Source organism: Perissodus microlepis, chromosome 6, assembly GCF_051167445.1.
Source record: "Perissodus microlepis isolate ML-2025 ecotype Zambia chromosome 6, ASM5116744v1, whole genome shotgun sequence".
In the NCBI taxonomy this organism is placed as follows: Eukaryota; Metazoa; Chordata; class Actinopteri; order Cichliformes; family Cichlidae; genus Perissodus; species Perissodus microlepis.
Genome location: NC_140466.1, coordinates 14,158,054 through 14,180,386, shown reverse-complemented (window position 1 = coordinate 14,180,386; position 22,333 = coordinate 14,158,054). Strand labels below are relative to the sequence as shown.

Genomic DNA, 22,333 nt, shown 5'->3' with positions numbered 1-22,333 from the left:
TTTTAAATTTAATTCATAAATATAGAGAAAGGAGTTCTCTAAGGCCGAGTGACCTGTGATGCAGCCAAAATGCTCAAGACAAAGCTCTGAAACAGGACTCAGTTTTGATCATATTCATTATTATCATCATTTCCAATGCTTAACTAATGTGGTAGACCACCACCTAATCTAAGATTTATGCCCTAAATTAACAGTATTGGAAACAACCAAAATCATTTTTTACGTCCTTGTACTGGTTAATCCACCAGCAGGTGCAAGCTCTTTAATTAAAATGATATTTTAAATGGTAAATAATCATATAAAAATATGATTATTGTTGCTATCAAGAAATTTTTTTAATGTAATCTTTTATACTCAAATTTGGGTATAAAAATGTGAATTTTTGAATTTTTCTAAAATGTGTTTTTTGGTTTGTTTTTATGTGAGGTGACAAGTTGTTAGGTGAAAATTGAGCTTTTCTTTCCCACTATCGCCAAGTCATGTGATTGTGGGATTTCTTTCGTTACCTTACTATGTAAAGTGTTTTGAGGTGACGTTTGTTGTGATTTGGTGCTGTATAAATAAAACAGAATTGAATTAAATTGCCATCATTTACAAAAGCAATAACAGCAGACATATTCCACTAAACAAGCTTGTAAAGGAATCGCAGGCAGGTGGAGGTTGTTGTTGGCTTGTTGAGGTACAGAGAGGGGATATGATGTGGTATATTATCCATGAGACTGCTGCTCAAACTGCAAAGACAGGGTTTCCTACATCGGTTCTGGTTCAGGGCTCCTGATACATTAAACCAGTCAGTGAAACGATTTAAATATGTGTCGCAGTAGCAAAGATGAGATATAAGATGGCAATTTTCTATCCCATTGTATGAGTACTGGTGGTTATTAGATTTTTCAGATAGGGAAGGTCAACCAGCTTTACCGTATAGAAAGCAGTGGTAAGTGTAATTATCTCCAGTGATGAAAGCATGGTAAATTAAACCTGGCAGGCTGAAAGTGGAGGCAGCAGCTTTTTGATATTTTTACCTCTATAATCCCGAAAAACAAGTGAGAAGAAGTGTCAGATCTCTCTCTCTCTCTCTGTCTTTTTTTGTTTTAAATCTTACATATTTAGATGATGTGCAATTTGTGGTCACATAAGTAGAAAGCACATCATCATCCACCTCTCTGGATCTGTTTAATAGCCTTGCTTTTATTTTCAGGTAACATTTTATGATTGTTGAGGGAGCTTGAATGTGCAGTTTTTCCTAATCCACTTTGAGGCAGTAGAACAAAGATTGATTTCAAAGCTTGAAGTAAACGAGGATACGTTATTATTTCTGGAAAAATGGATTAAATGTGAAAGGGTTCTGTTCCTTTATTAATCTTGGATCGACAGCAGTGACTCTACAGATTATTTTATTGTTTTACGTTCATGGCTATCAGCTTCACAGTTTCATTTTACTGAGCTTGTTCAACATAGTTTTCTAAAAGAAAACTCTGAAAAACTGTGTGTTAGCAAGGTCAGCTTAAACTTCCTGACTTGGCACCAATGAACCCTTAAAAGCTAAGCTCAGTTTATCAAAATACATTTATAGAACTATTTTTGACTATGACTATAATCCATTAAAGTCTTAAATGGCCTTGATGTAACACCTTTCACGCTGCTAGCTTCTTTCCATGCTTGGATCTCTAGGTATGCAAATTAATTCCTGCCTCTTTGCTGGAGCTCGTAAAACTACTCTAATGCCATTTTCACACATGACCTCTAGATAATGTTGGGAGAATCAGACTGACATTTTTTGAAGTCGCTTCAAATGCATCCTCATTGGAAAGACATCACTTGGTTTAGGTCAGGGGAGCTTTCTGCATAGAGTGGGCAGGAAAAAGACACAGCACCGTTATTTGTCTTATTCTCACATGGGCAAAATCAAGCTTTATACAAGGAAGCTGTGCAGGATTGTACATGCTCACTGTACAACCCTGCACACTCATGATGCTTTTTGCACAGCTCCATGTTAAAAATGTAAAAGATAAATGTCAGATCTGGCAAGTTAACCCCACCCTGCATGCTGACAGACTGGTTATTTAGGTGTGATGTATATGAGCGCCAGGCTGTCTGGGTTTTTAAGACTGTTATTAATTAACTGGTTTCAGAATGGAAATGTCTTTTGCTCATATTTTTTCTACCAGCTCCAGGTTAAAAAGGCCCCAAGTGGATGAATTACCAGGCATTAAAATGACAGAGCATCAGTGAACAGTTTTATATACAAGCATCAGACATTTAGCAACAATTGAGAATTCCCAACATCGCTCTCTTTTTCAATGGTTTTGGTTTTTCCACCAGCTCCCAAGTGAAAAACTTGCACTGGACACTTTATTAGGTACACCTATTCAACTACTCATTGAATAGGCGTTGATTACATAAATGTGTAATCAGTCAATCATATTGCATCAACTCAATGCATTTAACCTGTAGCATTAGAATGGTGAAGAAAGGGGATTTGAGTGACTTTGAACATGATGTAGTTGTTTTTGTCAGATGGCCTAGTCTTGGTACTTCACAGATCTGCTGGGATTTTCCTGCACAACCATCTCTAGGGATTACAGAGAACTTTCAGACAAAGAAAAAATATCCAGTGAGCTGGTAAAAGCACCTTGTTGACATCAGAGGTCAGAGGAGCATGGATAGATTTGAGGTAAAAGTAACTCAAATAACCACTCCTTACAATCAATTCACGAGAAAGAGCATCTCTAAAGACACAACACGTTGAATCAGGTAAGATGCAGCAGAAGAAGACAACACTAGGTGACAGTTCAGCATTATTAAAATACCACAGCCTACCTGAACATTGTTTTAAGATTCACACCATGCAGCTGATAAATCTATGACGTGAACATGGACCAAAAATGTCTGAGGAATGCTTCCAGCACTTTGATGAATGAAGCAGCTTCAGCCATGAAGCAGTGGCTCTGAAGGCAAAAGGGGTCCACCCCAGTACTAGCAAGTTGTATCTAATAAAGGGGCTTTTCTGTTTGTTGCTGAGGAGATTGTGTTCATTCATTAGCACCGTTTATTCTCTAAAAGACAGCACCGTGCAAAGAGTGAAAAAAGAATAAAGTTGTTGGCTTTAAATCATTGAGAGATGCTGAGACACTGGGATCCTGTTAGTCCCACACAGACTCATGCAGAGCAAAGGTTTCTCTGCTGCGCTAACGTTGCACTGCTGCCTCTAATAATCACATATTTACATGTTTTGATGGCATGTAGAAGAAAATATACCATGTAGACATAAATGAGTCCTCACTCTTTGCATGTGTCCACATATGCACTAAGATATGTGCTCCTCTCTCTCTCGCCTCCTCTTTTATCCCCCTTCTTTCTCCTGGTCTCTCCACCCCTCTGTTTCTTTCTCCTGTCGTCTCCCCACCCTGCTCTCATTCCATCAGGTCCTCACAACACAGCCTCAGCACGCCTCATCTCCTCCACCCAGAGCGAGTGGATCAGAGAGAAGAAAAGGAGAAGTGACGGGAAAACAACATCAGCATCACCGACAAGCATCTCTCTCACCGGGAGAGGGAGAGAGAGGGAGGGAAAAAGGGGAAGGAGGAGGAGGGGAGAGAGAGCAGAACAGTGTGAGAAAGAAGTTTTTAGTTAGAGGGAGTACAAGCGAGTGAGAGTTTGGAGTGAGAGCTCGGTGGGTGGCAGCGGAGCTTCATTTTCCCTTTCCTTTTCTTGGCTCTGAGTGCCGTCTGCCTCCTCTCTCCTCCCGCTCTCCTCCTCTTCTTCTCTACTTCTCTTCTCATCCCGTCTCTCCTCCAAGCTCCCGCCGTGGGGTCTCAGCTCTCCGTCTCCCTCCCCCCCTCCCTTGCTCCCTACCTCCCCCGGGCGCTGCTGGGAGCCTCCGGGCTGCTGCGCCGCAGGAGGATGTCGCGCCGGGAGTCTCCGCCGCCACCCTCGCTACCTCCGCAGCTGCTGGGAGTGCAGAGAGGAGAGGTGGAGTGCGAGGACCGTCCGGAGCGCACGGAGCCGCTGTCCGACACCGAGAGGGAGATCGTCCAGGACACGTGGGGGCACGTCTACAAGAACTGTGAGGATGTGGGGGTGTCTGTTCTCATAAGGTGGGTTTTCCGTCAGCGCGAGTAAACTTATAAAGTCTCCACGCTTAAAGATCCGAAGGTTGATTCGTGTCTTTTGATGTAACACTGCTCAGTGTTCCAGCTGCTTGAGCTCGAACATGCAAACCTTCCCTGCTCCCCTGAGCAACATCCCGCTCTGCTGCTGACCACTGATAGAAAACATTTGCTGCACAGTCATACCTGGTACCCCACCGCTTCTGTAAGATAGAAATAAGTCAGTAATAATATTGCTTATCTCGGTTATTAAGTACTGTGTTACGTGCAGGTAAATGGCCTGTATTTTGTATAGCGCTTTTCTAGTCCCTAAGGACCCCAAAGCGCTTTACACAACCTGTCATCCACCCATTCACACACTGGTGATGGCAAGGTACATTGTAGCCACAGCCACCCTGGGGCGCACTGACAGAGGCGAGGCTGCCGGACACTGGCGCCACCGGGCCCTCTGACCACCACCAGTAGGCAACAGGTGAAGTGTCTTGCCCAAGGACACAACGACCGAGACTGTCCAAGCCGGGGCTCGAACCGGCAACCTTCCGATTACAAGGCGAACTCCCAACTCTTGAGCCACGATCGCACTTGCCCAGCTAATCACCATTTAACAGTCAGTCCACTGCTTATAGTCTGCAATCATATTTAAACATTGAACTTTTATTATTTCGATGTTCATTTCAGCTTTTAGCCGTAACACAGAGGGTTAGGACTCACAGTTTCAGTAAACATTTGCAACTCAAACTGAGTGTGCTTACAAATCTAACCAGGTATTAGGGACCAGCTGTTTGGCAGGCAAGAGTTGGACCCAAAATGCAGGACGCAGAAGACGAGGAATACTTTAAAGCAGCTTTATTGCTGAACTCATACTAAATACAAAACTAAACAGGCCAGGAACTGTTATTGCACAACTAAGACTCTTCTAGGTATAAAACAGCCATGAGGGAGAACACGACAAAGGACCAGGGAAGACTGAGGCAATAAATACACACAAGATAACCAGCGACTAGGACACTGGTAGGAGGACAGCGAAAACCAATTACAGATAATGAGAAGGGGATGCAGAAATTTTGAGATACTATCAAAATAAGACAGGAAATGGCTAACACTACAACCAGGACTAAGACATATGAACTTGACTCAGAGAGAGAGAGTATAAAAAAACACAGATAATTTGGGAGGGACAGCATGGGAACAGCCTGTCATCAACTACATCAGTCAGGGAACTAAAGGCACAGATAACAAGAATGTAACCGTAACACCAAAAACACAAGGCTAAGAAGCCTGAACATAAATCCAGAACAAACTGAAAGATGTTCGGAGCAGGCATCAGCGTAACTCTGTGCTGAACATTGGGGGCGTCAAGATCTCTGTCTAAATAAATAAATAAATCTGGGTAAATTCCCAGATGATTAAACATGCAACTATTTTGCTGGTAATAACTGAAATGAGTAAAGAAAATTAACAGCCTATTTATGCAAGATAATTTTATTGGGGGGGTTATATTGGTTGGGTCAGATTATTTGGGGGGGGGCATAACCCCCCCAAAATTACGCCCCTGGGAGCAGGAGCACCGAATTGAAGGCATGAAATACCCTAACACGAACTTGAATCAGTTAAAGGAAAGACCAAGACAGGTAAACACTAAGAAATAACAGAAAGCAACAACAAAATCAAATATCACGAATACACAATGCAAAACTATAGTGCAAAAATAATGAAAACTGGACAAACCCTAATCATCCCTGGAACTCATAACAACACCAGCCTGACAAATGAAAAATGTTTTCCTTTATATTTTTTTATGCACGATATTATTTCAATTTAAAAAAAAAAAAACGAGCTTATGTATGTTTCAGTTAAAACAATTTCCCACACTGAGTTATAGTTTAGTTTTAGCTAACTAACCATGATTATGGTTTATCAGATGTATTAAATATTTTGATTTCACTCTCACAGCCCTGAAAGTGGCTTTCCTTTCTCAGTTCTCCCACACCACATACTCTCAGCTCCTCTCCTCCCCTTTCTTAGCCCCTCCCACCAGACATGTCAGGAGGAAGTGAGGTGACCAGGAGGTGAGGGAGGGACACGAGGAGAGAGGAGTCGAGGCAACAGACGTTTAACCAAATGAGACACCCTCGCCTCGGAGCCTCATTTTAAAGCGATGAGAAATTAAATATGACATTTCACAAAATAGAATCATAAATTGTTTTGTTATAGCCCAACTGCTGCTGTATTTGATGATCTGCAGTTTAACAGTGATCAGGACATTTTTTATATTTAATAGGAGGACTTTTAATTAAAATCACAACATGGTGCAATGTGACGAGACATTAGACCTTAATTTAATCACACATGCAGGCAGCAGTGAAAGGCAGAAAGTTGGATCATCTTAAATAACCAAAACCACAAGTACAAATGACTTGCGGTTTAATGAGCCCTCCTCTCCCCGTTGTTTGTATAATCCAGCTGTTCGCCACTTCAGTCTTCTTTAACATGGCTCAGATTTACAGAGAAATGAGTAAAGCCCCGAGATGCTCTGCTCTGCTAGGTTAGCTGATCAGAGACTAAAGCGGGGTGCACAGCAGGCTAGCAAGTTTGTCTGATTGTTGTTCTTCCAATTAACTGTCAAATCATCTGAGACATGACCAAAAAAAAAAGAAAAGAAAAAGAAAGAACACATGGTACAATTTAGATGCTCTTGCTAAGATCTCATTTGTTTTCTGCTCTTGTCATTCTTTTATTTTGTAATCACAATGAAAAACACACAAAGTAAAGATATTTTTCAAAAGGTGGAAACATCTGGACAAATCTTTAATCGCTTTGCACCATAAAATTCACCTAAAAAAGGAAATATCAAACAGAGATTTAACATCATTCATGCGTATATAATGTGTAAAGGTCAATAATTCTGGTCTCAGTAAACCAGAAGTTACAGTACTGGCTGTTTAGGTGGGTGCAGATTTTAAGAATTACCAACATTTTTTATCTTGAGATGCTTGAAACAATCCTAAATCATCCGATTACTGCAAGCAGCAGGATATTACATAAGCTAAAAATATTTCCACCAAAAAGCTTTCCATTAATAATGTGAAGTTTTAATCAATTTTTTCTTTGCTCTTCTCACGGGTTTGAATACTGACTGTGTATAAAGGCTGGATGTACCTTTTGGACCAGAAACATGAAGCCAACACTAACAAGCTCCTGGCCAAACTTGAGGATCACGTCTGTGCTTATCCACCAAACAGCAGTTCAGAATACCCGTGCTTGTTGCAGTCTCTGGGTGGGATCCTGGGGGGTGTCCCATCCAGAGACTGGAGAAATCTGAACAGTATCGACTGGAAGGAAAAGAAAAGACATAAATTAATGTCACACATTAATTTACTTGATCCAGGAGAACCTTAACTGAAAGGTCACTGATCTGTGTTGTTGATGTATTTGCCAAGACACTCTTCACTTTTGAAGAGAGGAACAGAGCTGTCAGCTGATCAACACCTAATGGTCAGCTGGAATAGATAACTATTAAAGGGCCGTTGGGTACCAAAAAAAGGTCAGAAGGGCTGTCGCGTCTGCTGTGGCAGAACCAAAATCTCAAGCTTGGGAAGAGTTCAGTGAGAAGGACTTTCAGATGGCTCCTAGCAAACTATCTGGTGAATCAGGAGCAGGAAATAAGAAAAGCAGACTTGGCTCAGCCTCAGGCCAGTTTTTGGTCAGAGACGAGAACTGCTGAGCCTTACTGGAATATTGTGGAAAGAGCTTTTTGAGGTGCTCCTGAACCGGATGAGCACGTCCTCAGTCTCGAAGGCAGTTTGAAGACGTAGGGGTGGCCTCACCTCATCTCCTGACAGACGTTGCTGGAGTACACAAAAAGCTCTGCAGTGAAAAAGGACGGGTAGGGATGAGATTCACTCTGTTTTGGCTCCATTGGCATCCCTGGAATGTAACCCTCAGTGTTAGGTGGCCAACACTCTCAAGTACAATGGTGCACTGCTCTTTGTGGGTTAGCGTGAAGCAAGGGTGATCAAGTATTTTGAGAGCCTGTTGATGGGACCAGTGAACTAGTGCGGGCATTTTTTCCAAACTTTGTACTGAAGAGAGCTGAGCTGGAAGGCAAACTCTTCGAATTACCATCACTGTAGGTTCCCTCCCTCATGGCATGTCTGGGAAGCCGAAACAATAAGGTTGCAGATAAATGTGGCTGAAAACCTATTCCTCAACAGGTTCAGACTCAGAAATAGATATTCTATTCTGAGATGTTCTACATTTCAAGGAGTATTCATTCACCGATCCAAATCATTGAATTAAGATGTATCAATCACTCCCATGGCCACAGGTGTATAAGATCAAGCACCTAAGCATGCAGACTGCTTCTACAAACATTTTTGAAGGAATGGGTCACTCTCAGGAGCTCAGTGAACTCCAGTGTGGGCTTGTGATAGGATGCCACCTGTGCAACAAGTCCAGTCGGAATATCTCCTTGGTACTAAAGATTCCATAGTCAACTGTTAGTGCCATTATAACCAAGTGGAAACGATTGGGAATGACAGCAACTCATCCATAAAGTGGTAGGCCACGTAAAAATCACAGAGTGAGGTCAGTCATGATGCCTTCAGAATAGCTTAAGAAAAGTGTGTAGAGAACTTCATAGTTTCCATGTCCGAGCAGCTGCATCCCAGCCTTACATCACGAAGTGAGGTGCAAAGCGTCGGATACATCAGTGTAAAGCACATCACCACTACACTCTCAGGAGTGATGAATAACACTTTTCCATCTGCCGATCCGATGGACAAATCTGGGTTAGCACAACTCTGAAATGAAGTAGACCGTGAGCCAGACCTTCTTGTTGTTGTGATGTTCTCCAACATCACTGTCTGACCTCACAAATGAGCCAAATTCCCATAAACGCACTCCTAAACCTTGTAGAAAACCTTCCCAGAACAGGTGAAGCTGTTATAGCTGCCAAGGATGGGTTAAAATCGTATTAAACCCTACGTATTAAGAATGGGATTACACTCAAATTCATATAAGTGCAAAGACAGTGTATCCAGAGCTGCTGCTTCATTCTCAGGCTTGTGAGCAGTATGACTCCTGGATAAATCCTTCTGGAATTTTTCCAGGCACAACAAACTTGGAAGCAGACCGGAAGGGGTAAACCTTGCCATCACTGTGTTGGCCTGCCATCACAACGGACTAAATAGGCTCGCGTCTGTATGGTACCAGATACGGATGTCATCATTTCGAGGATCGGCAGCAGCCTGTTGTAGCATCTCTTCGATATGTAGCTTGAAGCATTGTTCAGCCTGCAGTGCATGTGGTGACGCACCAGGCATCGCACCACGTATTGCTCTGATATGCAGTTTTTTTCAGGTCTCTTTGATATGATGCACAAAAACTTCTGTTTAATCTCTATTGTGTCTCAGCTAACACAAAGTACTGAATTAATACTTTGTGTTAATGCTTTCATGTTGTTTTTTGTATTAGACAGTAACAGAAGCACACATGTATTCATCTTTCCCAGACGCTTAACTCTAACTATGAGCCTGCAGTCTGCTCTCCAAATGTAATGAGCTATGCTATAAGAACTTGGTTTTCCCCAGAAGGAAGGCAGATCCCAAAGTGACGGCACAAACAGATTTATTTCACCACAACAGGCACACCCACACCATGCTCTGCACCAAATCCTTCAGCCTCTCAACAATAACTGAACTGTGACAAGTGCAGGAAAGGAGGGAACATCAAGTTCCTCACTCATTAAGATGCTGAGACGGCTCCATACACCACATCTTCTCACAAGTAAAGTGAAAACTGTGAAAAGGGCACCTTAAATTTTACCTGTTCTCACCTTGTTTATATTTTATTTCACATTTCTCTCTTTCACTGCTGCTGTCTTTTTAAGTCATGTGAAAATTAAACATTTTTCCAGGATCGAACAATCTTCTGTAATGCTTCACTCTACAGAGCTGCAGACCAACAGGATCTAACGGCGCTTCTCCTTTTTCCATTTAAAAAAAAAAAAAAAAAATATTTATATATCAAAGAAGAGAGGCTTAATTTATTTAAATCCTCAGCTAAACTGTCTCAGTGTCACTGAGACCTTAAGGGCTTGTTAAAATGGACAGCGAGTCGTAGCCAAGGAGACTGATGTGACTGCGACAAACTGATTTTCGGTTGGAGGTGACGATAATCCCCCGAGGGGGAGCAGATGGGGCAGAGAGCATCTTGTGTGTGTGTGTGTGTTTCGTGTGCTCTTATCTGTGGATGACAGCAACAGGCTTTGGCGCTTGAATGCCTCGTTCCGTGCTTCTGCAGAGCTCTTCTCCTCGACGTCGCTCCTTTCATTTCTTATTACTTTTTTCCCCCTCTAAAAGGTGACATGGGTATTCCTTTGAAATCTCAGCTAAATCATGATGACCATTAAATCCGTTAAGTCAAAGCTGCCAGGCACATCACCTGTCCACGAATTCTTTTTTTTTTTTTTTTTTTTTTTTATATACTGACAATTTAGCGTTTCTTGTAGCTTAGAAACAGCAGAGCCCACATAAAGTGTTAATTTACTGCCATATAAACAGGATCAGAATATACTCAACTTGGGAAGCATGTAAAAACAGTTTTTATCAAAAATTATTTTATGCAAATATTTTTCTATTTTTCTTCCATAGAGATGAAATTTTCACTCTCACATCCACACAAACCTACAGAATGACCTGAGGACTAATTAACATGTAAACTTACAGTAATGAGTAGAGAGGACCCCGAATGCAGGATACAGATTCAGTCCAATTAATCAGACTGAAGTAGAATCAAAAATAGCCACATGTTGTCCAAAAATATCCACAGGAAAAAAACACAGCATAAACACATTACATAAGTAATGTAACATGACAAGCTAACACCCACAAAGAAATAGAGACAGGAGACAGGAGTGGATAACTTTTACCTGTGGATTGTTGCTATTTTAACTCGCCACGGACGTCAGGCAGAGGTGGAGGCACAGTGACTGTTTACAAAAAGGATTTTAAATGTAAGCAGTGTTTTCTACAGCCTTCGTTCTCCAGCTTTGAACTTACCTCGTTTGAGGTGAGTCGTACAAATCCGATTTTCTGCGCTGTCATCTATCGCCCCCCGAAATACAATAAGAACTTTATAAACGACTTTTCTGATTTTTTAGCTGGGATTATGCCCAACTATGATAGTGTTCTTATTGTTGGAGATTTTAATATACATGTATGTTGTCCGGATAAGCCACTGGTAAAGGACTTTTTAAGCCTTATTGACTCTTTTAGCCTGGTACAGTCCGTACGTGGCCCTACACATGAGCACGGACACACACTGGACCTTGTTCTGTCATATGGTCTGCCTGTCACTGACTTGGAGATTTGTGACTGTGCACTCTCAGATCATATGCCTGTGTTATTCAACGTTGGTTTGACATATACCGCAGTTAAATCTGGCGCTGCTACTCGGTGCTGTCGGGTTATTAACCCCGCCACTGCTGCGCAGTTTTCTGCTGCTTTTAATCAGCTCGGCGGCCCTTCTGACTTTGTTTCCTCTGATACAGAACAGCTAAATTCCTGGTTTTATTCTTGCTGTCAAAAAATCATGGACTCTGTGGCTCCTTTAAAAATCAGGCAGCCTAAGGCTAAACCTGAGCCTTGGTTTAATGAGAGCAGTCGTGCTGTTAAGAGGGAATGTCGTCGAGCAGAACGGAGATGGAAAAAGGATAAACTGCATGTATCATTTCAAATTCTTAAAGACTGCTGGCATCGTTACCAGAACACTGTTAAAGAGGCAAAAAGGGAATATTTTGCAAATATTATTTCTTCCAACTGTCATAACCCACGTGTGTTGTTTAGGACCATTGACACTGTTCTTAATACTCCATTGAATGTCTGTTTGGAAGTTTCTCCTGAGATCTGCAATGATTTTCTGAACTTTTTTATTGAAAAGGTTGTCACCACCAGGGCTCTTATCACAGCTCCTGACTCTGACCCCTCTGTCCCTTGCGCTGCTGTTTTCACTCAGTTTGAGCTTGTGACCCTCTCCACTTTAGAGGATGTGGTTCGCCATATTAACCCCACAGGTTCCCCACGGGATCCTGTCCCTCCACAATTCTTTAAAGAAATTTTTTCTAGTATACAACAGTATGTCCTCGACATTATTAACAGCAGTCTGTCTTCTGGTATGGTTCCTGCAAATTTCAAACATGCAGTAGTACAGCCACTGCTTAAGAAACCTGGCCTTGATCACACAGTTTTAGCGAACTATAGGCCTATTTCCAAGCTGCCTTTAGTCTCCAAGGTTTTAGAGAAAATTGTTTTTAGTCAACTGAAAGATTTTCTAGATGAAAATGGAATCTTTGAGGTTTTTCAATCAGGTTTTAAAACCCTTCACAGCACAGAATCTGCATTATTAAGGGTTTTTAATGACATCCTTCTGGCATGTGATTCTGGTAACCATGTTGTTCTTGTCTTGCTTGACCTAACTGCTGCCTTTGACACCGTAGACCACAATATTCTAATTTCTCAATTACATGATGTAGTGGGTATTGGTGGCACTGCACTTAATTGGTTTAGGTCTTATTTGTCAGATAGAACTTTCTCTGTCAGCCTTCTCGGTTACGAATCGTCTTCTGCTCCTCTGTCATGCGGCGTCCCACAGGGCTCAATTTTAGGGCCACTGCTCTTTTCACTGTATCTACTGCCTCTGGGTTCTATCCTTAGAAGGCATGGGATCTCATTTCATTGTTATGCCGATGACTGCCAAATTTATTTGCCACTAAAACACAAGGATGGCATCTCCATAAAACCTCTCTTGACATGTCTAGATGACATTAAAGCTTGGTTGGCTCTAAACTTTTTAAATTTTAATGAAAAGAAAACAGAAGTGTTGGTGTTTGGACCCAGTGGTCCCTGTGAGTCCTCCTCTGTTGTTTTAGGATCCCTGGAAGTCTATTTTAAATCTGTTGTTACTGACCTTGGTTTTAAGTTGGACAGTGATTTTAAATTGGACAACCAAATCAGAGCAGTGGTGAAGTCCAGTTTTTATCATTTAAGGCGACTGGCAAGAGTAAAATCTTTTCTTTCGAGGCAGCACCTTGAAACAGTGATCCATGCTTTTATTTCTTCCCGCCTGGACTACTGTAACTCACTTTATGTGGGGGTCAGTCAGTCATTGCTCTCACGTCTGCAGCTGGTTCAAAATGCAGCTGCACGACTCCTAACAGGAACTCGAAAAAGAGAGCATATAACCCCCGTGCTAGCCTCCCTGCACTGGCTGCCTGTGTCTTTTAGAGTTAATTTTAAAATTCTTATGTTTGTTTTTAAATGCCTTCACAGTCTTGCTCCGCCTTACCTCTCTGAGCTTCTTCATCCCCACATACCCTGTCGGTCTCTCAGGTCAGCTGACCAGCTGCTCCTGGAGGTACCGAGATCCAGGAGGAAGCTCAGAGGGGACAGGGCCTTCTCTATTGTGGCTCCAAAATTATGGAATAATTTGCCCATGCACGTTAGAGAGGCCCCTTCACTGTCCAGTTTTAAATCACATCTTAAAACCCACTTTTATTCCTTGGCTTTTAACCTCAGTGAGACTTAGTTTTCTCTTTTAATTGAAGTAGTTATTTAATTAATGATTTCACTCTTCTTTTATTTGTTTTTTATTTATATCTCATGTAATTTTATTTTACAGTTCCAATGTACAGCACTTTGTGTCAGCTGTGGTTGTTTTAAAGTGCTTTATAAATAAAGTTGATGATGATGATGATGATGATAAACTCTATAGTTAATGATGAGACACAGGAGAGCAAGACACAGATGAAAGTAATCAAGAAGTGAAAACAACCTGAGAGAAGAAACAAAAAGCAGACCTGCACAGATATACAGTGTCAAACTCTTGAGCTACCTTTCTTTATACTTTAACAGGAACATGTGAAGTAAGTTAAATTTACTGTACAAACATCCATAGAAATACAGTATAAGAGACAAAACCAGAGTTTGTACAGTTTTAATGAGCTTCAAAGTCATTTTGGTATGACCATCTGTATTTGACAACACAGCCTAAACTCTTATTCAGTTTTATTGTAATTTCTTTAAGTAGTCTTCAGTAACAGTTCTCCAGGCTTCATGAAGGACATTCAAAGCTCTTCTTTGCATGTTGGATGTCCTTTTGTTCCGTTCTCTGTCAAGATGATCCGACACTGCTTCAATAATGTTGAAGTCTGGCCTCTGGGGAGGCCAGTCCATGACTGATGGTGCTCTATTGTCCGTCTTTTTCTATCCAGGTATGCATTTACTGCATTGGTAGTGTCATGTTGAAAAATGAAGCCATTGTCAGTCAATGCTTTCCAGATGGTATTACATGGTGGATAAAAATTTGATGGCACTTACGGGGTTCATGATTGGATCCATTTTAACAAGCTCCCCAGCCCCGACAGAGCCTCCACAGTTTTTCACAGATTGCTGCAAACTCTTAGTGTTGTACCTTGCTCCTGACCTTTTTCTCCTTGTTTCTCATTGTTCTTTGCGTCTTGATATCCACTCTTCCACTGAGACTATTGCTGATGAAGCTTCAGTGACTAGTAGATCTGTCCGATGCATCGCTCATGTCCTTTTTCTTTGAGTTTAGTTTAACACTAGGAACTCCTTTCTTCTTCCAAGGGAGTGGGCTTATTAGCAGTCCATAAGATGAGAGACACTTTCAAGTTTCAACCTCTCCTGACAGAAAAGAGTGAAATCGTCAATAGCTGGCATGCAGTCTGCGGCTTGGGTCAAACACTTGGGGCGGTTGAACTCTTCTTGTTGTGAGCAGTGCACAACATCTGCCACGAGAACACAGACTTAATGTTTTCATGTCAATCCATCTGCCCGGCTGCATTGAGTGAACAGACAGCGACAAAAGCCTCAGCTGATCTCACCAGTGCGTACAAATGCAATTGCACCAAAAAGTGAGAGCGCCCCAGGCATTGTCAGAGCAGTGCATATGGCAGCTTTGTGAATACAATTAGACTCCGAGTGCGTTGACTCGCATAGCATTGTTGTAGGTATGGTGCTGATGGGAGGAATCAATGACATTTTCATTCTTAAGAAGAAGATGGTATCATTTGATTAACTGCAAAAATTTTTTTGTATGTATACTAAATTTGTAGGTGATTGCTCTGCTGTATTTTAGGAAGTGGTTGTAGTTTTTAAGTACAATAACTAATGAAGAGAAAAGGAAAAAGCTCAGCCGTGCTATCATTTTCTTGGTTTAGTTTATTTATTTACACATTACGCAGACTGTGCAAGCAGTAAAAAGTATAAAGTCCACAGACCGTGTATCTGACTCAACAGGCTTACAAGTAGTTCTTGTATATATCTGGCCTTAATTTCTATAATTAAAAGTCATCTACCCTCCCCCCTGAAAAAAAGGAAAAAGAAATAACCATGACACCCAAAATCATTCACACTTTAAAATATTAATATTCTTTCTTTTGGAAAACAAAAAGACCAGCAATAAAGCCATAAATCTTCTAAAACCCCTCTTTTGCTTTTTAAAACCTTTTTTGCAATGTGAAATTACCTCTTTGTAATTTGATCTCCTGGATTTGAGAAATAACTTTTAGTCACAGTCTGGAAATAACTTTTGTTTAGATATAAACATTATTTGTGTAAATAATAAAAAAAAAAAAAATCAACAAAAAGCACACCAGAAGCACACCTCTGCCAAAGCAGCTCGCTTTGAGCATTATTTACTTTTAAGGGAATAGTATTGTGTTTTGTATATATTTAATTTGTTTTCTTTTTTCTTTTAAAATTACTTAAAGTTCGTAGTGCAGTAAAAATCACATAAGGGTAGCATTACAGATGTTTACTTTGATTACACAAACATTATATTAGAGTAGGTCATAGATAATAGCTACTGATTTGTAAATAACATTAATAGAGGCGGCGTGCTGGGGTGGGTATCCTAGTATCCCTCAGCTTATTGCCTGTAAGTTGTGGTTTCTCCTGGTGGATGAGAGGGTTTGTTCTCTGCGCCTTCGGGTTGGGGAACGAGTCCTGACTGTCGTCTGTGCTTATGCACCAAATGACGGTTCAGAGTACCTGGCCTTCTTGGAGTCCCTGGGCGGGCTGCTTGAGGGTGCACCACCTGGGGACTCATGTTGTCCTACTGGGAGACTTCAACACTCAACAGATGTGGGCAACGGCAGTGAGACCTGGATGTATGTGATTGGGAGGAACGGCCTCCTGGATGTGAACCCGAGCTGTGTTTTGTTACTGGACTTCTGTGCAAACCACAGTTTGTCCATAATGAACACCATGTTTGAACATAGGGGTTTCAATAAGTGTACTTGATGCCAGGACACCCTAGGCTGTAGGTCAATGATCGATTTTGTAATTGTGTCATCAGACCTGCGGCCATATATTCTGGACACTTGGGCAAAGAGAGGGGCTGAGCTGTCAACTGATCACCACCTGGTAGTGAGTTGGATCAGGTGGCAGGGGAGGATGCTGGACAGACCTGGTGCATCTAAACATATTGTGAGGGTGTGCTGGGAACGCCTGGCAAAGGCCCTAGTTCACAAGATCTTCAACTCACACCTCCGACAGAGCTTCAATGGCATTCTGAGGGAGACTAGGGACATTAAGTCAGAATGGACCATGTTCAGCACCTCCATTGCCGAAGGTGGAAGGAGTACTTCGAGGACCTCCTTAATCAACTCGTCTATCTGCGGGGGTGAGGTCACTGAGGCAGTTAAACAACTCCTTGGTGGCAGGGCCCCTGGGGTGGATGAGGTTCGCTCTGAGTTCCTGAAGGCTCTAGATGTTGTAGGGCTGTCTTGGTTGACATGCCTCTACAACGTTGCATGGAGATCAGGGGTGGTACCTTTGGATTGGCAGATCAAAGTGGTGGTTCCCATCTTTAAGAAAGGGGGACCAGAGGGTGTGTTCCAACTATAGGGGGATCACACTCTTCAGCCTCCTTGGGAAAGTCTATACCAGGGTACTGGAAAAGAGAGTCCGTCTGTTAGTTGAACCTCAGAACAATGCAGTTTTTGTCCTGGTCATGGAGCACTGGACCAGCTCTTCATCCTTGGTCTGCATTGCTGGCAATAAGTCAGACTTGTTTCTGGTGGGTAATGGCTGCCCTTTGTCATGATACTGTTCATAATTGTCATCAGTCATTCATCATTCATTTAATGGACAGAATTTCTAGGTGTAGCCAGGTGGTGGAAGGCTTCCACTTGGATTGTCTCAGAATGTCATTGCTGCTTTTGCAGATGATGTAGTTCTGTTGGCTTCATCAGGTGATGGCCTCCAGCTCGGACTGGAATGGTTCGAATGTGAAGTGGTGGGAATGAGAATCAGCACCTCCAAATCTGAGGCCCTGGTCCTCAGCTGGAAAAGGGTGGAGTGCCCACTCCAGAGCAGGGATGAGTTCCTGCCCCAAATGGAGGTGTTTAAGTATCTCAGGGTCTTGTTCACGAGTGACAGGAGACGGGAGCGGGAGATCGACAGACGATTGACAGACGGTCCATAATGATGAAGAGAGAGTTGAGTGTAAAACCGTTTGATCTATGTCCCTACCCTCACCTATGGTCACGAGCTGTGGGTGGTGATCGAAAGAATCGTGGATACAAGAAATTGTGGATACAAGGAGCAGAAATGGCATGTATATATATATATAAGGTGTTTTGGGGTCAACTTGAAAAAAAAAAGCAGATATGAAATGTAAACATGAGATCAGAGGTCAAATTTGACATTATGTTTAGATATAATACTGCTATAATGCAGTATTTAAAATCACCGTACACCAGTATCATTTCCAAAATATTGCCAATACAAACAAAGGCATATTGAAAGCATAGTTGTCAAGATAAAAGGCATTTTATTAGAGTTTGACCATATGACCTTGAAGAAGAGTTTAAAGTAATGTGAAATCTTTATATGGTACATTCTATGTGTTGTCAATATACACCGTACTTGTAATAATAATAGATTCTGGTTTAATGGATTGTTAACATGACCTCACTCTACACTCCTGCAAAGTTTTGTCAGAATTCATTGAAAACGTTTTCCATTGCTGCATTTACAAACATAATGATGACACACATACAAATACTACCAAAAACAACCTCCTTGGCAGAGGAGAATATATATATTTCATCAAGTGGGGGTTAAACAGTAGATCTGAAAGGTGTACTACAGAGCCAGGCTTTCTTCACTAATACCCCAGTCAGGGACGGTAGGTGTATTGGTTATCAACTTTCTTTCTTAACCCAGTCTTTCTGCTTCAGGCTCTGTGTCACTCACATAAAAAGGAAAAGGAGGTGCTTGATGCATCCCTTGACTTCTCTTCTGCACAAATTAATCAACTGAGCACCATCTACTCAAATCAGAGGCATTATCAGAGGAACTAGTGATAAAGAAACGAATGCAACACTGGGGCTGCAAATAAAACGAGAGAGAAGATCATTAATCTTGTGAATTCATAATCATCACAAGCAAGCTGAGCAGAAAAATAACTACAATCTCCTGTTATGTTTTACTACTCAGTGCTATTTATTCCTAACATCATAGCTGCACATTAAAACATCCAGTGTTACTCCGCATGTTCGGATTCGTAAGTTTCCTGTAGCCTACAAAAGGAGACGGGGATAAGACTTTAGTTTGGAATATTGTTGGCAATAAATTCCTTACAAATGCCACTGATGGATTTTCAAAATAGATTTTTTTCTGAGCTCTGTTAGCTTCAGCTCCAGTAATGTAAGAGAGACTTTTAGCACTATTAGGAGTAAGCAGAAGACATTCATACATTTTCGCCGATTGTACAGTTGGTGTTACTGAGGATTGGCTGAACATGTAACAAATATAGTAGAGAATATGTATTGCACTTAAAACACACTGGAAATAAAAGAATCAGTGAAAACGTGGCACTTCCAACCTGGGCCCTAGGTCACAGGGTCGGCATAAGTTACCACGGTTATTTAGACATGGCGCAGAAAACTCTTCAAGCTCAACATAGCTCAGTATCTCATTAATCTTCATAGCGCACCCCTCAGCTGGAATGATTACTAGTAATCTGTGTTTTTGTGATAAAATAATTAAATTAATTGTTTTAAAGGTCGAGGCAAGACAGTTCCACACTGTAAGAAACGTTAGGAAAGTATGAGTGAGTGATCCAATACGTGCACGGCTCTTGTTTTAAACAGAATCACTAGCAAGTTTTTTCTTTAAACAGTCAGCATGTCGTTCCTTTTTCTGTGTTAATACATAATTAGCCACACCTCAAAGTTTTGCTCCATGAATTAATTAAATTTTAACGTAACATATTTTGTGTTTGATGTCCCCGTCAGTTTCCTTTTGATTTCCAAAACCCCTAATGATACAAAGAGCTTCTTTGTTTTAAAGAACTTTTGAGGAATTCCAAATAATTTTCAGTGACATACAAAACATGTCTGACACATTTGAGCAAAATACTAACACTTTAACTATATATATAGTTAAAGTGTGGGCTAAAGTATATAATCAATATTTTAAAAAAGGGGTACCCCACAAATAATTTGGTTAACTCCTGTCCCAGATTGAAGCTCATTAATGTCTTTATAAGGTTTCATGGCAGTCCGTTCAGGAGTTGTGGATATTACAGATAAATAATAATAACTTAGTTAATTAGTCATTTCCTTTTTCTTTTTTTTTTTAACTTCCTGCAGCTATCTGACTGTAGAGCTTCTAAAATCTGGACTACATGGGTTCCTTTAATTAGTCGGTAATTAAGCCGGCGGCGTGTTGTTGAAGAGTTTGTCTTGTGAAAAAAAGATGTCCTTGAAATTCCAGCAGTGAGGCTCAAGGTTGTTCGTGGTGCTTCAAAGAATTAGACGAACCCTTCCAGTGTAATCAAAGTACAATTAACAACCGTCGCTAATGGTGCTGCTTATCTTTGATGACTTCATTTAAATGCAGAGACAGGTGCAGGAATGTGTTCAGAGCTCTCCAAAGTGCTAAACATGCACCGAAACTTATCAGATAGTCACTGTGGTCCATCGTGTTCTCCTCCGTTTGTACACCTCTCTGTGAAGTCCCTCAAGCCTCTTTAATTATGCTGGGTGGAAAAACTTTGAGATACTTCATTTTAAATGTAATGCAATGGCCGTGTTCAGGAGGGTGACAGAATAGGAAAGATTTATTATGCCTTGTGCATTTGTATAATGATAGAAAAACAAAACAAAAAACAAAGTTAAACTCTTACAGTTGTTTACAATGTTACAACCAGTTAAACATGAAAGGTTCAATTGAAGCAAGACAGATTTCTTCACTAATATATATATACATATATATACATATATATACATATATATATATATATATATATATATATATATATATATATATATATATATATATATATATATATATATATATTAGGGGTGCAACGATACACAAAATTCACGGTTCGGTTCGATACTTTGGTGTCACGGTTCGATATTTTTTCGATACAAAAAAAAATGTTCATGCCTTTTTAATTTGTCATTTATTAAAATTATAAATATATATTTTAACTCAAAAGTACAGTTTTTAAATTTAATGTTGCTGAAACAAAAAAGTAATAAAAAAAATATATATATCTCAAGGCTCGCAAAATTTCAAAATCCCTGGTAGCCCTTCGGGCAGGGACTCTTCAGTTTTTGGTAGCCCAAAATAAATTTAAGTAGCCCGAATAAAAAAAGAGAGCAATTTTTTGATTGATGTTTTGTTTCCTGTTTTGTTTCCTTTACAATATTATACATTAAAGTATAATATTGTAAAGGTGTGGCGGACCACCAGGTGGCTCCACTCACACCCAAGTTGAAGGGAAGTGCTGGGGACGAAGCCAGCTCCCGCCTGGAAGCATCGGCTGCCGCCGGACTTTCACCTCCGCCAATGGCTGCGTTTGCTGTGGCGCTTAAATTGCCGGATTTTTGGCTTCACGATCCTCCTTCATGGTTCGTGCACGTAGAAGCTCAGTTTGCTCTTCGTGGAGTTTCAGCCGACGATACTAAATACCACCATGTGGTAGCCTCACTTGACCCGCTGTCAACCCGCCGCGTGATGACTCTCCTCCGGGACCCCCCAGCCCAAGGCAAGTACGCCGCCCTCAAGGCGCTGCTGCTGCGGCGTTACTCTCTCTCTGATGCTGAGCGGGCCTGTAACTCCTTTCCCTCGCGGGCCTGGGCGACGGCACCGCTCTCGAGCTCATGGAGAGCATGCTGTCCTTGCTGGGCGCAGATGACGGAGGATTTCTATTCACCCACCTCTTTCTCCGACAGCTGCCGGCTCCAGTGCGCGCTGGCCTTGCCAACTCCCCGCTATTGGCCACGAAGGATTACCGCTCCCTTGCGGAAGAGGCGGATCGCATCCTCCTGGCTACCAGGAGTTTCGGCGTCCAGGCGATTGTTCAGGACTCACCAGCGTTTTCCCCCGCCCCCTCACCGATGCTCCAGGGGCCCTCCGACTCGTCCACGGTGGCCGGAATCGCTGCACGGCGGCACCGCGGAAAAGGGCTTTGCTTTTATCACCAGCGTTTTGGAGCGAAGGCACGGCGCTGTCTCCGGCCTTGCAGTTTCCAGACCCAGGGAAACGGGCATGTCAGCGCTCTGTAGCAGCCGCGACCGCTGGCAACAAGGAAAGGCTGCTTTTCTTACGCTCACGCTCGGGGAGGCGTTTCCTGGTAGACTCCGGCTCACGGTAGACTCCGGCTCACAGTAGACTCCGGCTCACAGAAGAGCCTTCTTCCCCCGGCTGGCTCGGACAGGCTAGCTGAAGGCTGCGGGCCATTGCTAACAGCGGCTAATGGCTCTCCCATCAAAACCTTCGGTGAAAGGTTGGTGACTGTTTGCTTTCATGACCGTGACTTTCAGTGGAACTTTGTTGTTGCTGCTAGCTCTGTGCCTATAATAGGCGCTGATTTTCTTTGTGCTCACGGACTGCTGGTTGATGTTGCTAACAGACGTTTAATTGATGCTGTGTCATTTTCCTCATTACCCTGTTTGACTCGGGGTGCTCAGCCCGTGGTGCATGCTAACTCGGGTGACGTTTTTCAGTGTTTGCTTTCTGAGTTTCCCTCACTCACTGTCCCCACTTTCTCGAGCACGGTGACGAAGCATGGGGTGGAGCATTACATAACTACAGTAGGGCCCCCGGTGTTCGCGTGCGCGCCGCCTCGACCCTGCCAAACTGGCTGTCACTCGGGAAGAATTTGCCATGCGCGCGGAGGAT

At 42.0% G+C, this 22,333-nt stretch overlaps 1 protein-coding gene across 1 annotated transcript in view; it reads left to right on the top strand.

Annotated features, from left to right (window-relative positions):
• The first annotated feature begins 3,322 nt into the window (after positions 1-3,322).
• cygb2 (cytoglobin 2) overlaps positions 3,323-22,333 on the top strand; it is a 45,324-nt gene continuing 26,313 nt past the window's right edge. The window contains exon 1 of the mRNA XM_084930934.1: positions 3,323-4,097. Within this exon, the coding sequence (XP_084787060.1) occupies positions 3,904-4,097 (194 nt within the window). The 5' untranslated portion in view covers positions 3,323-3,903. The remainder of the gene's footprint in view (positions 4,098-22,333) is intronic.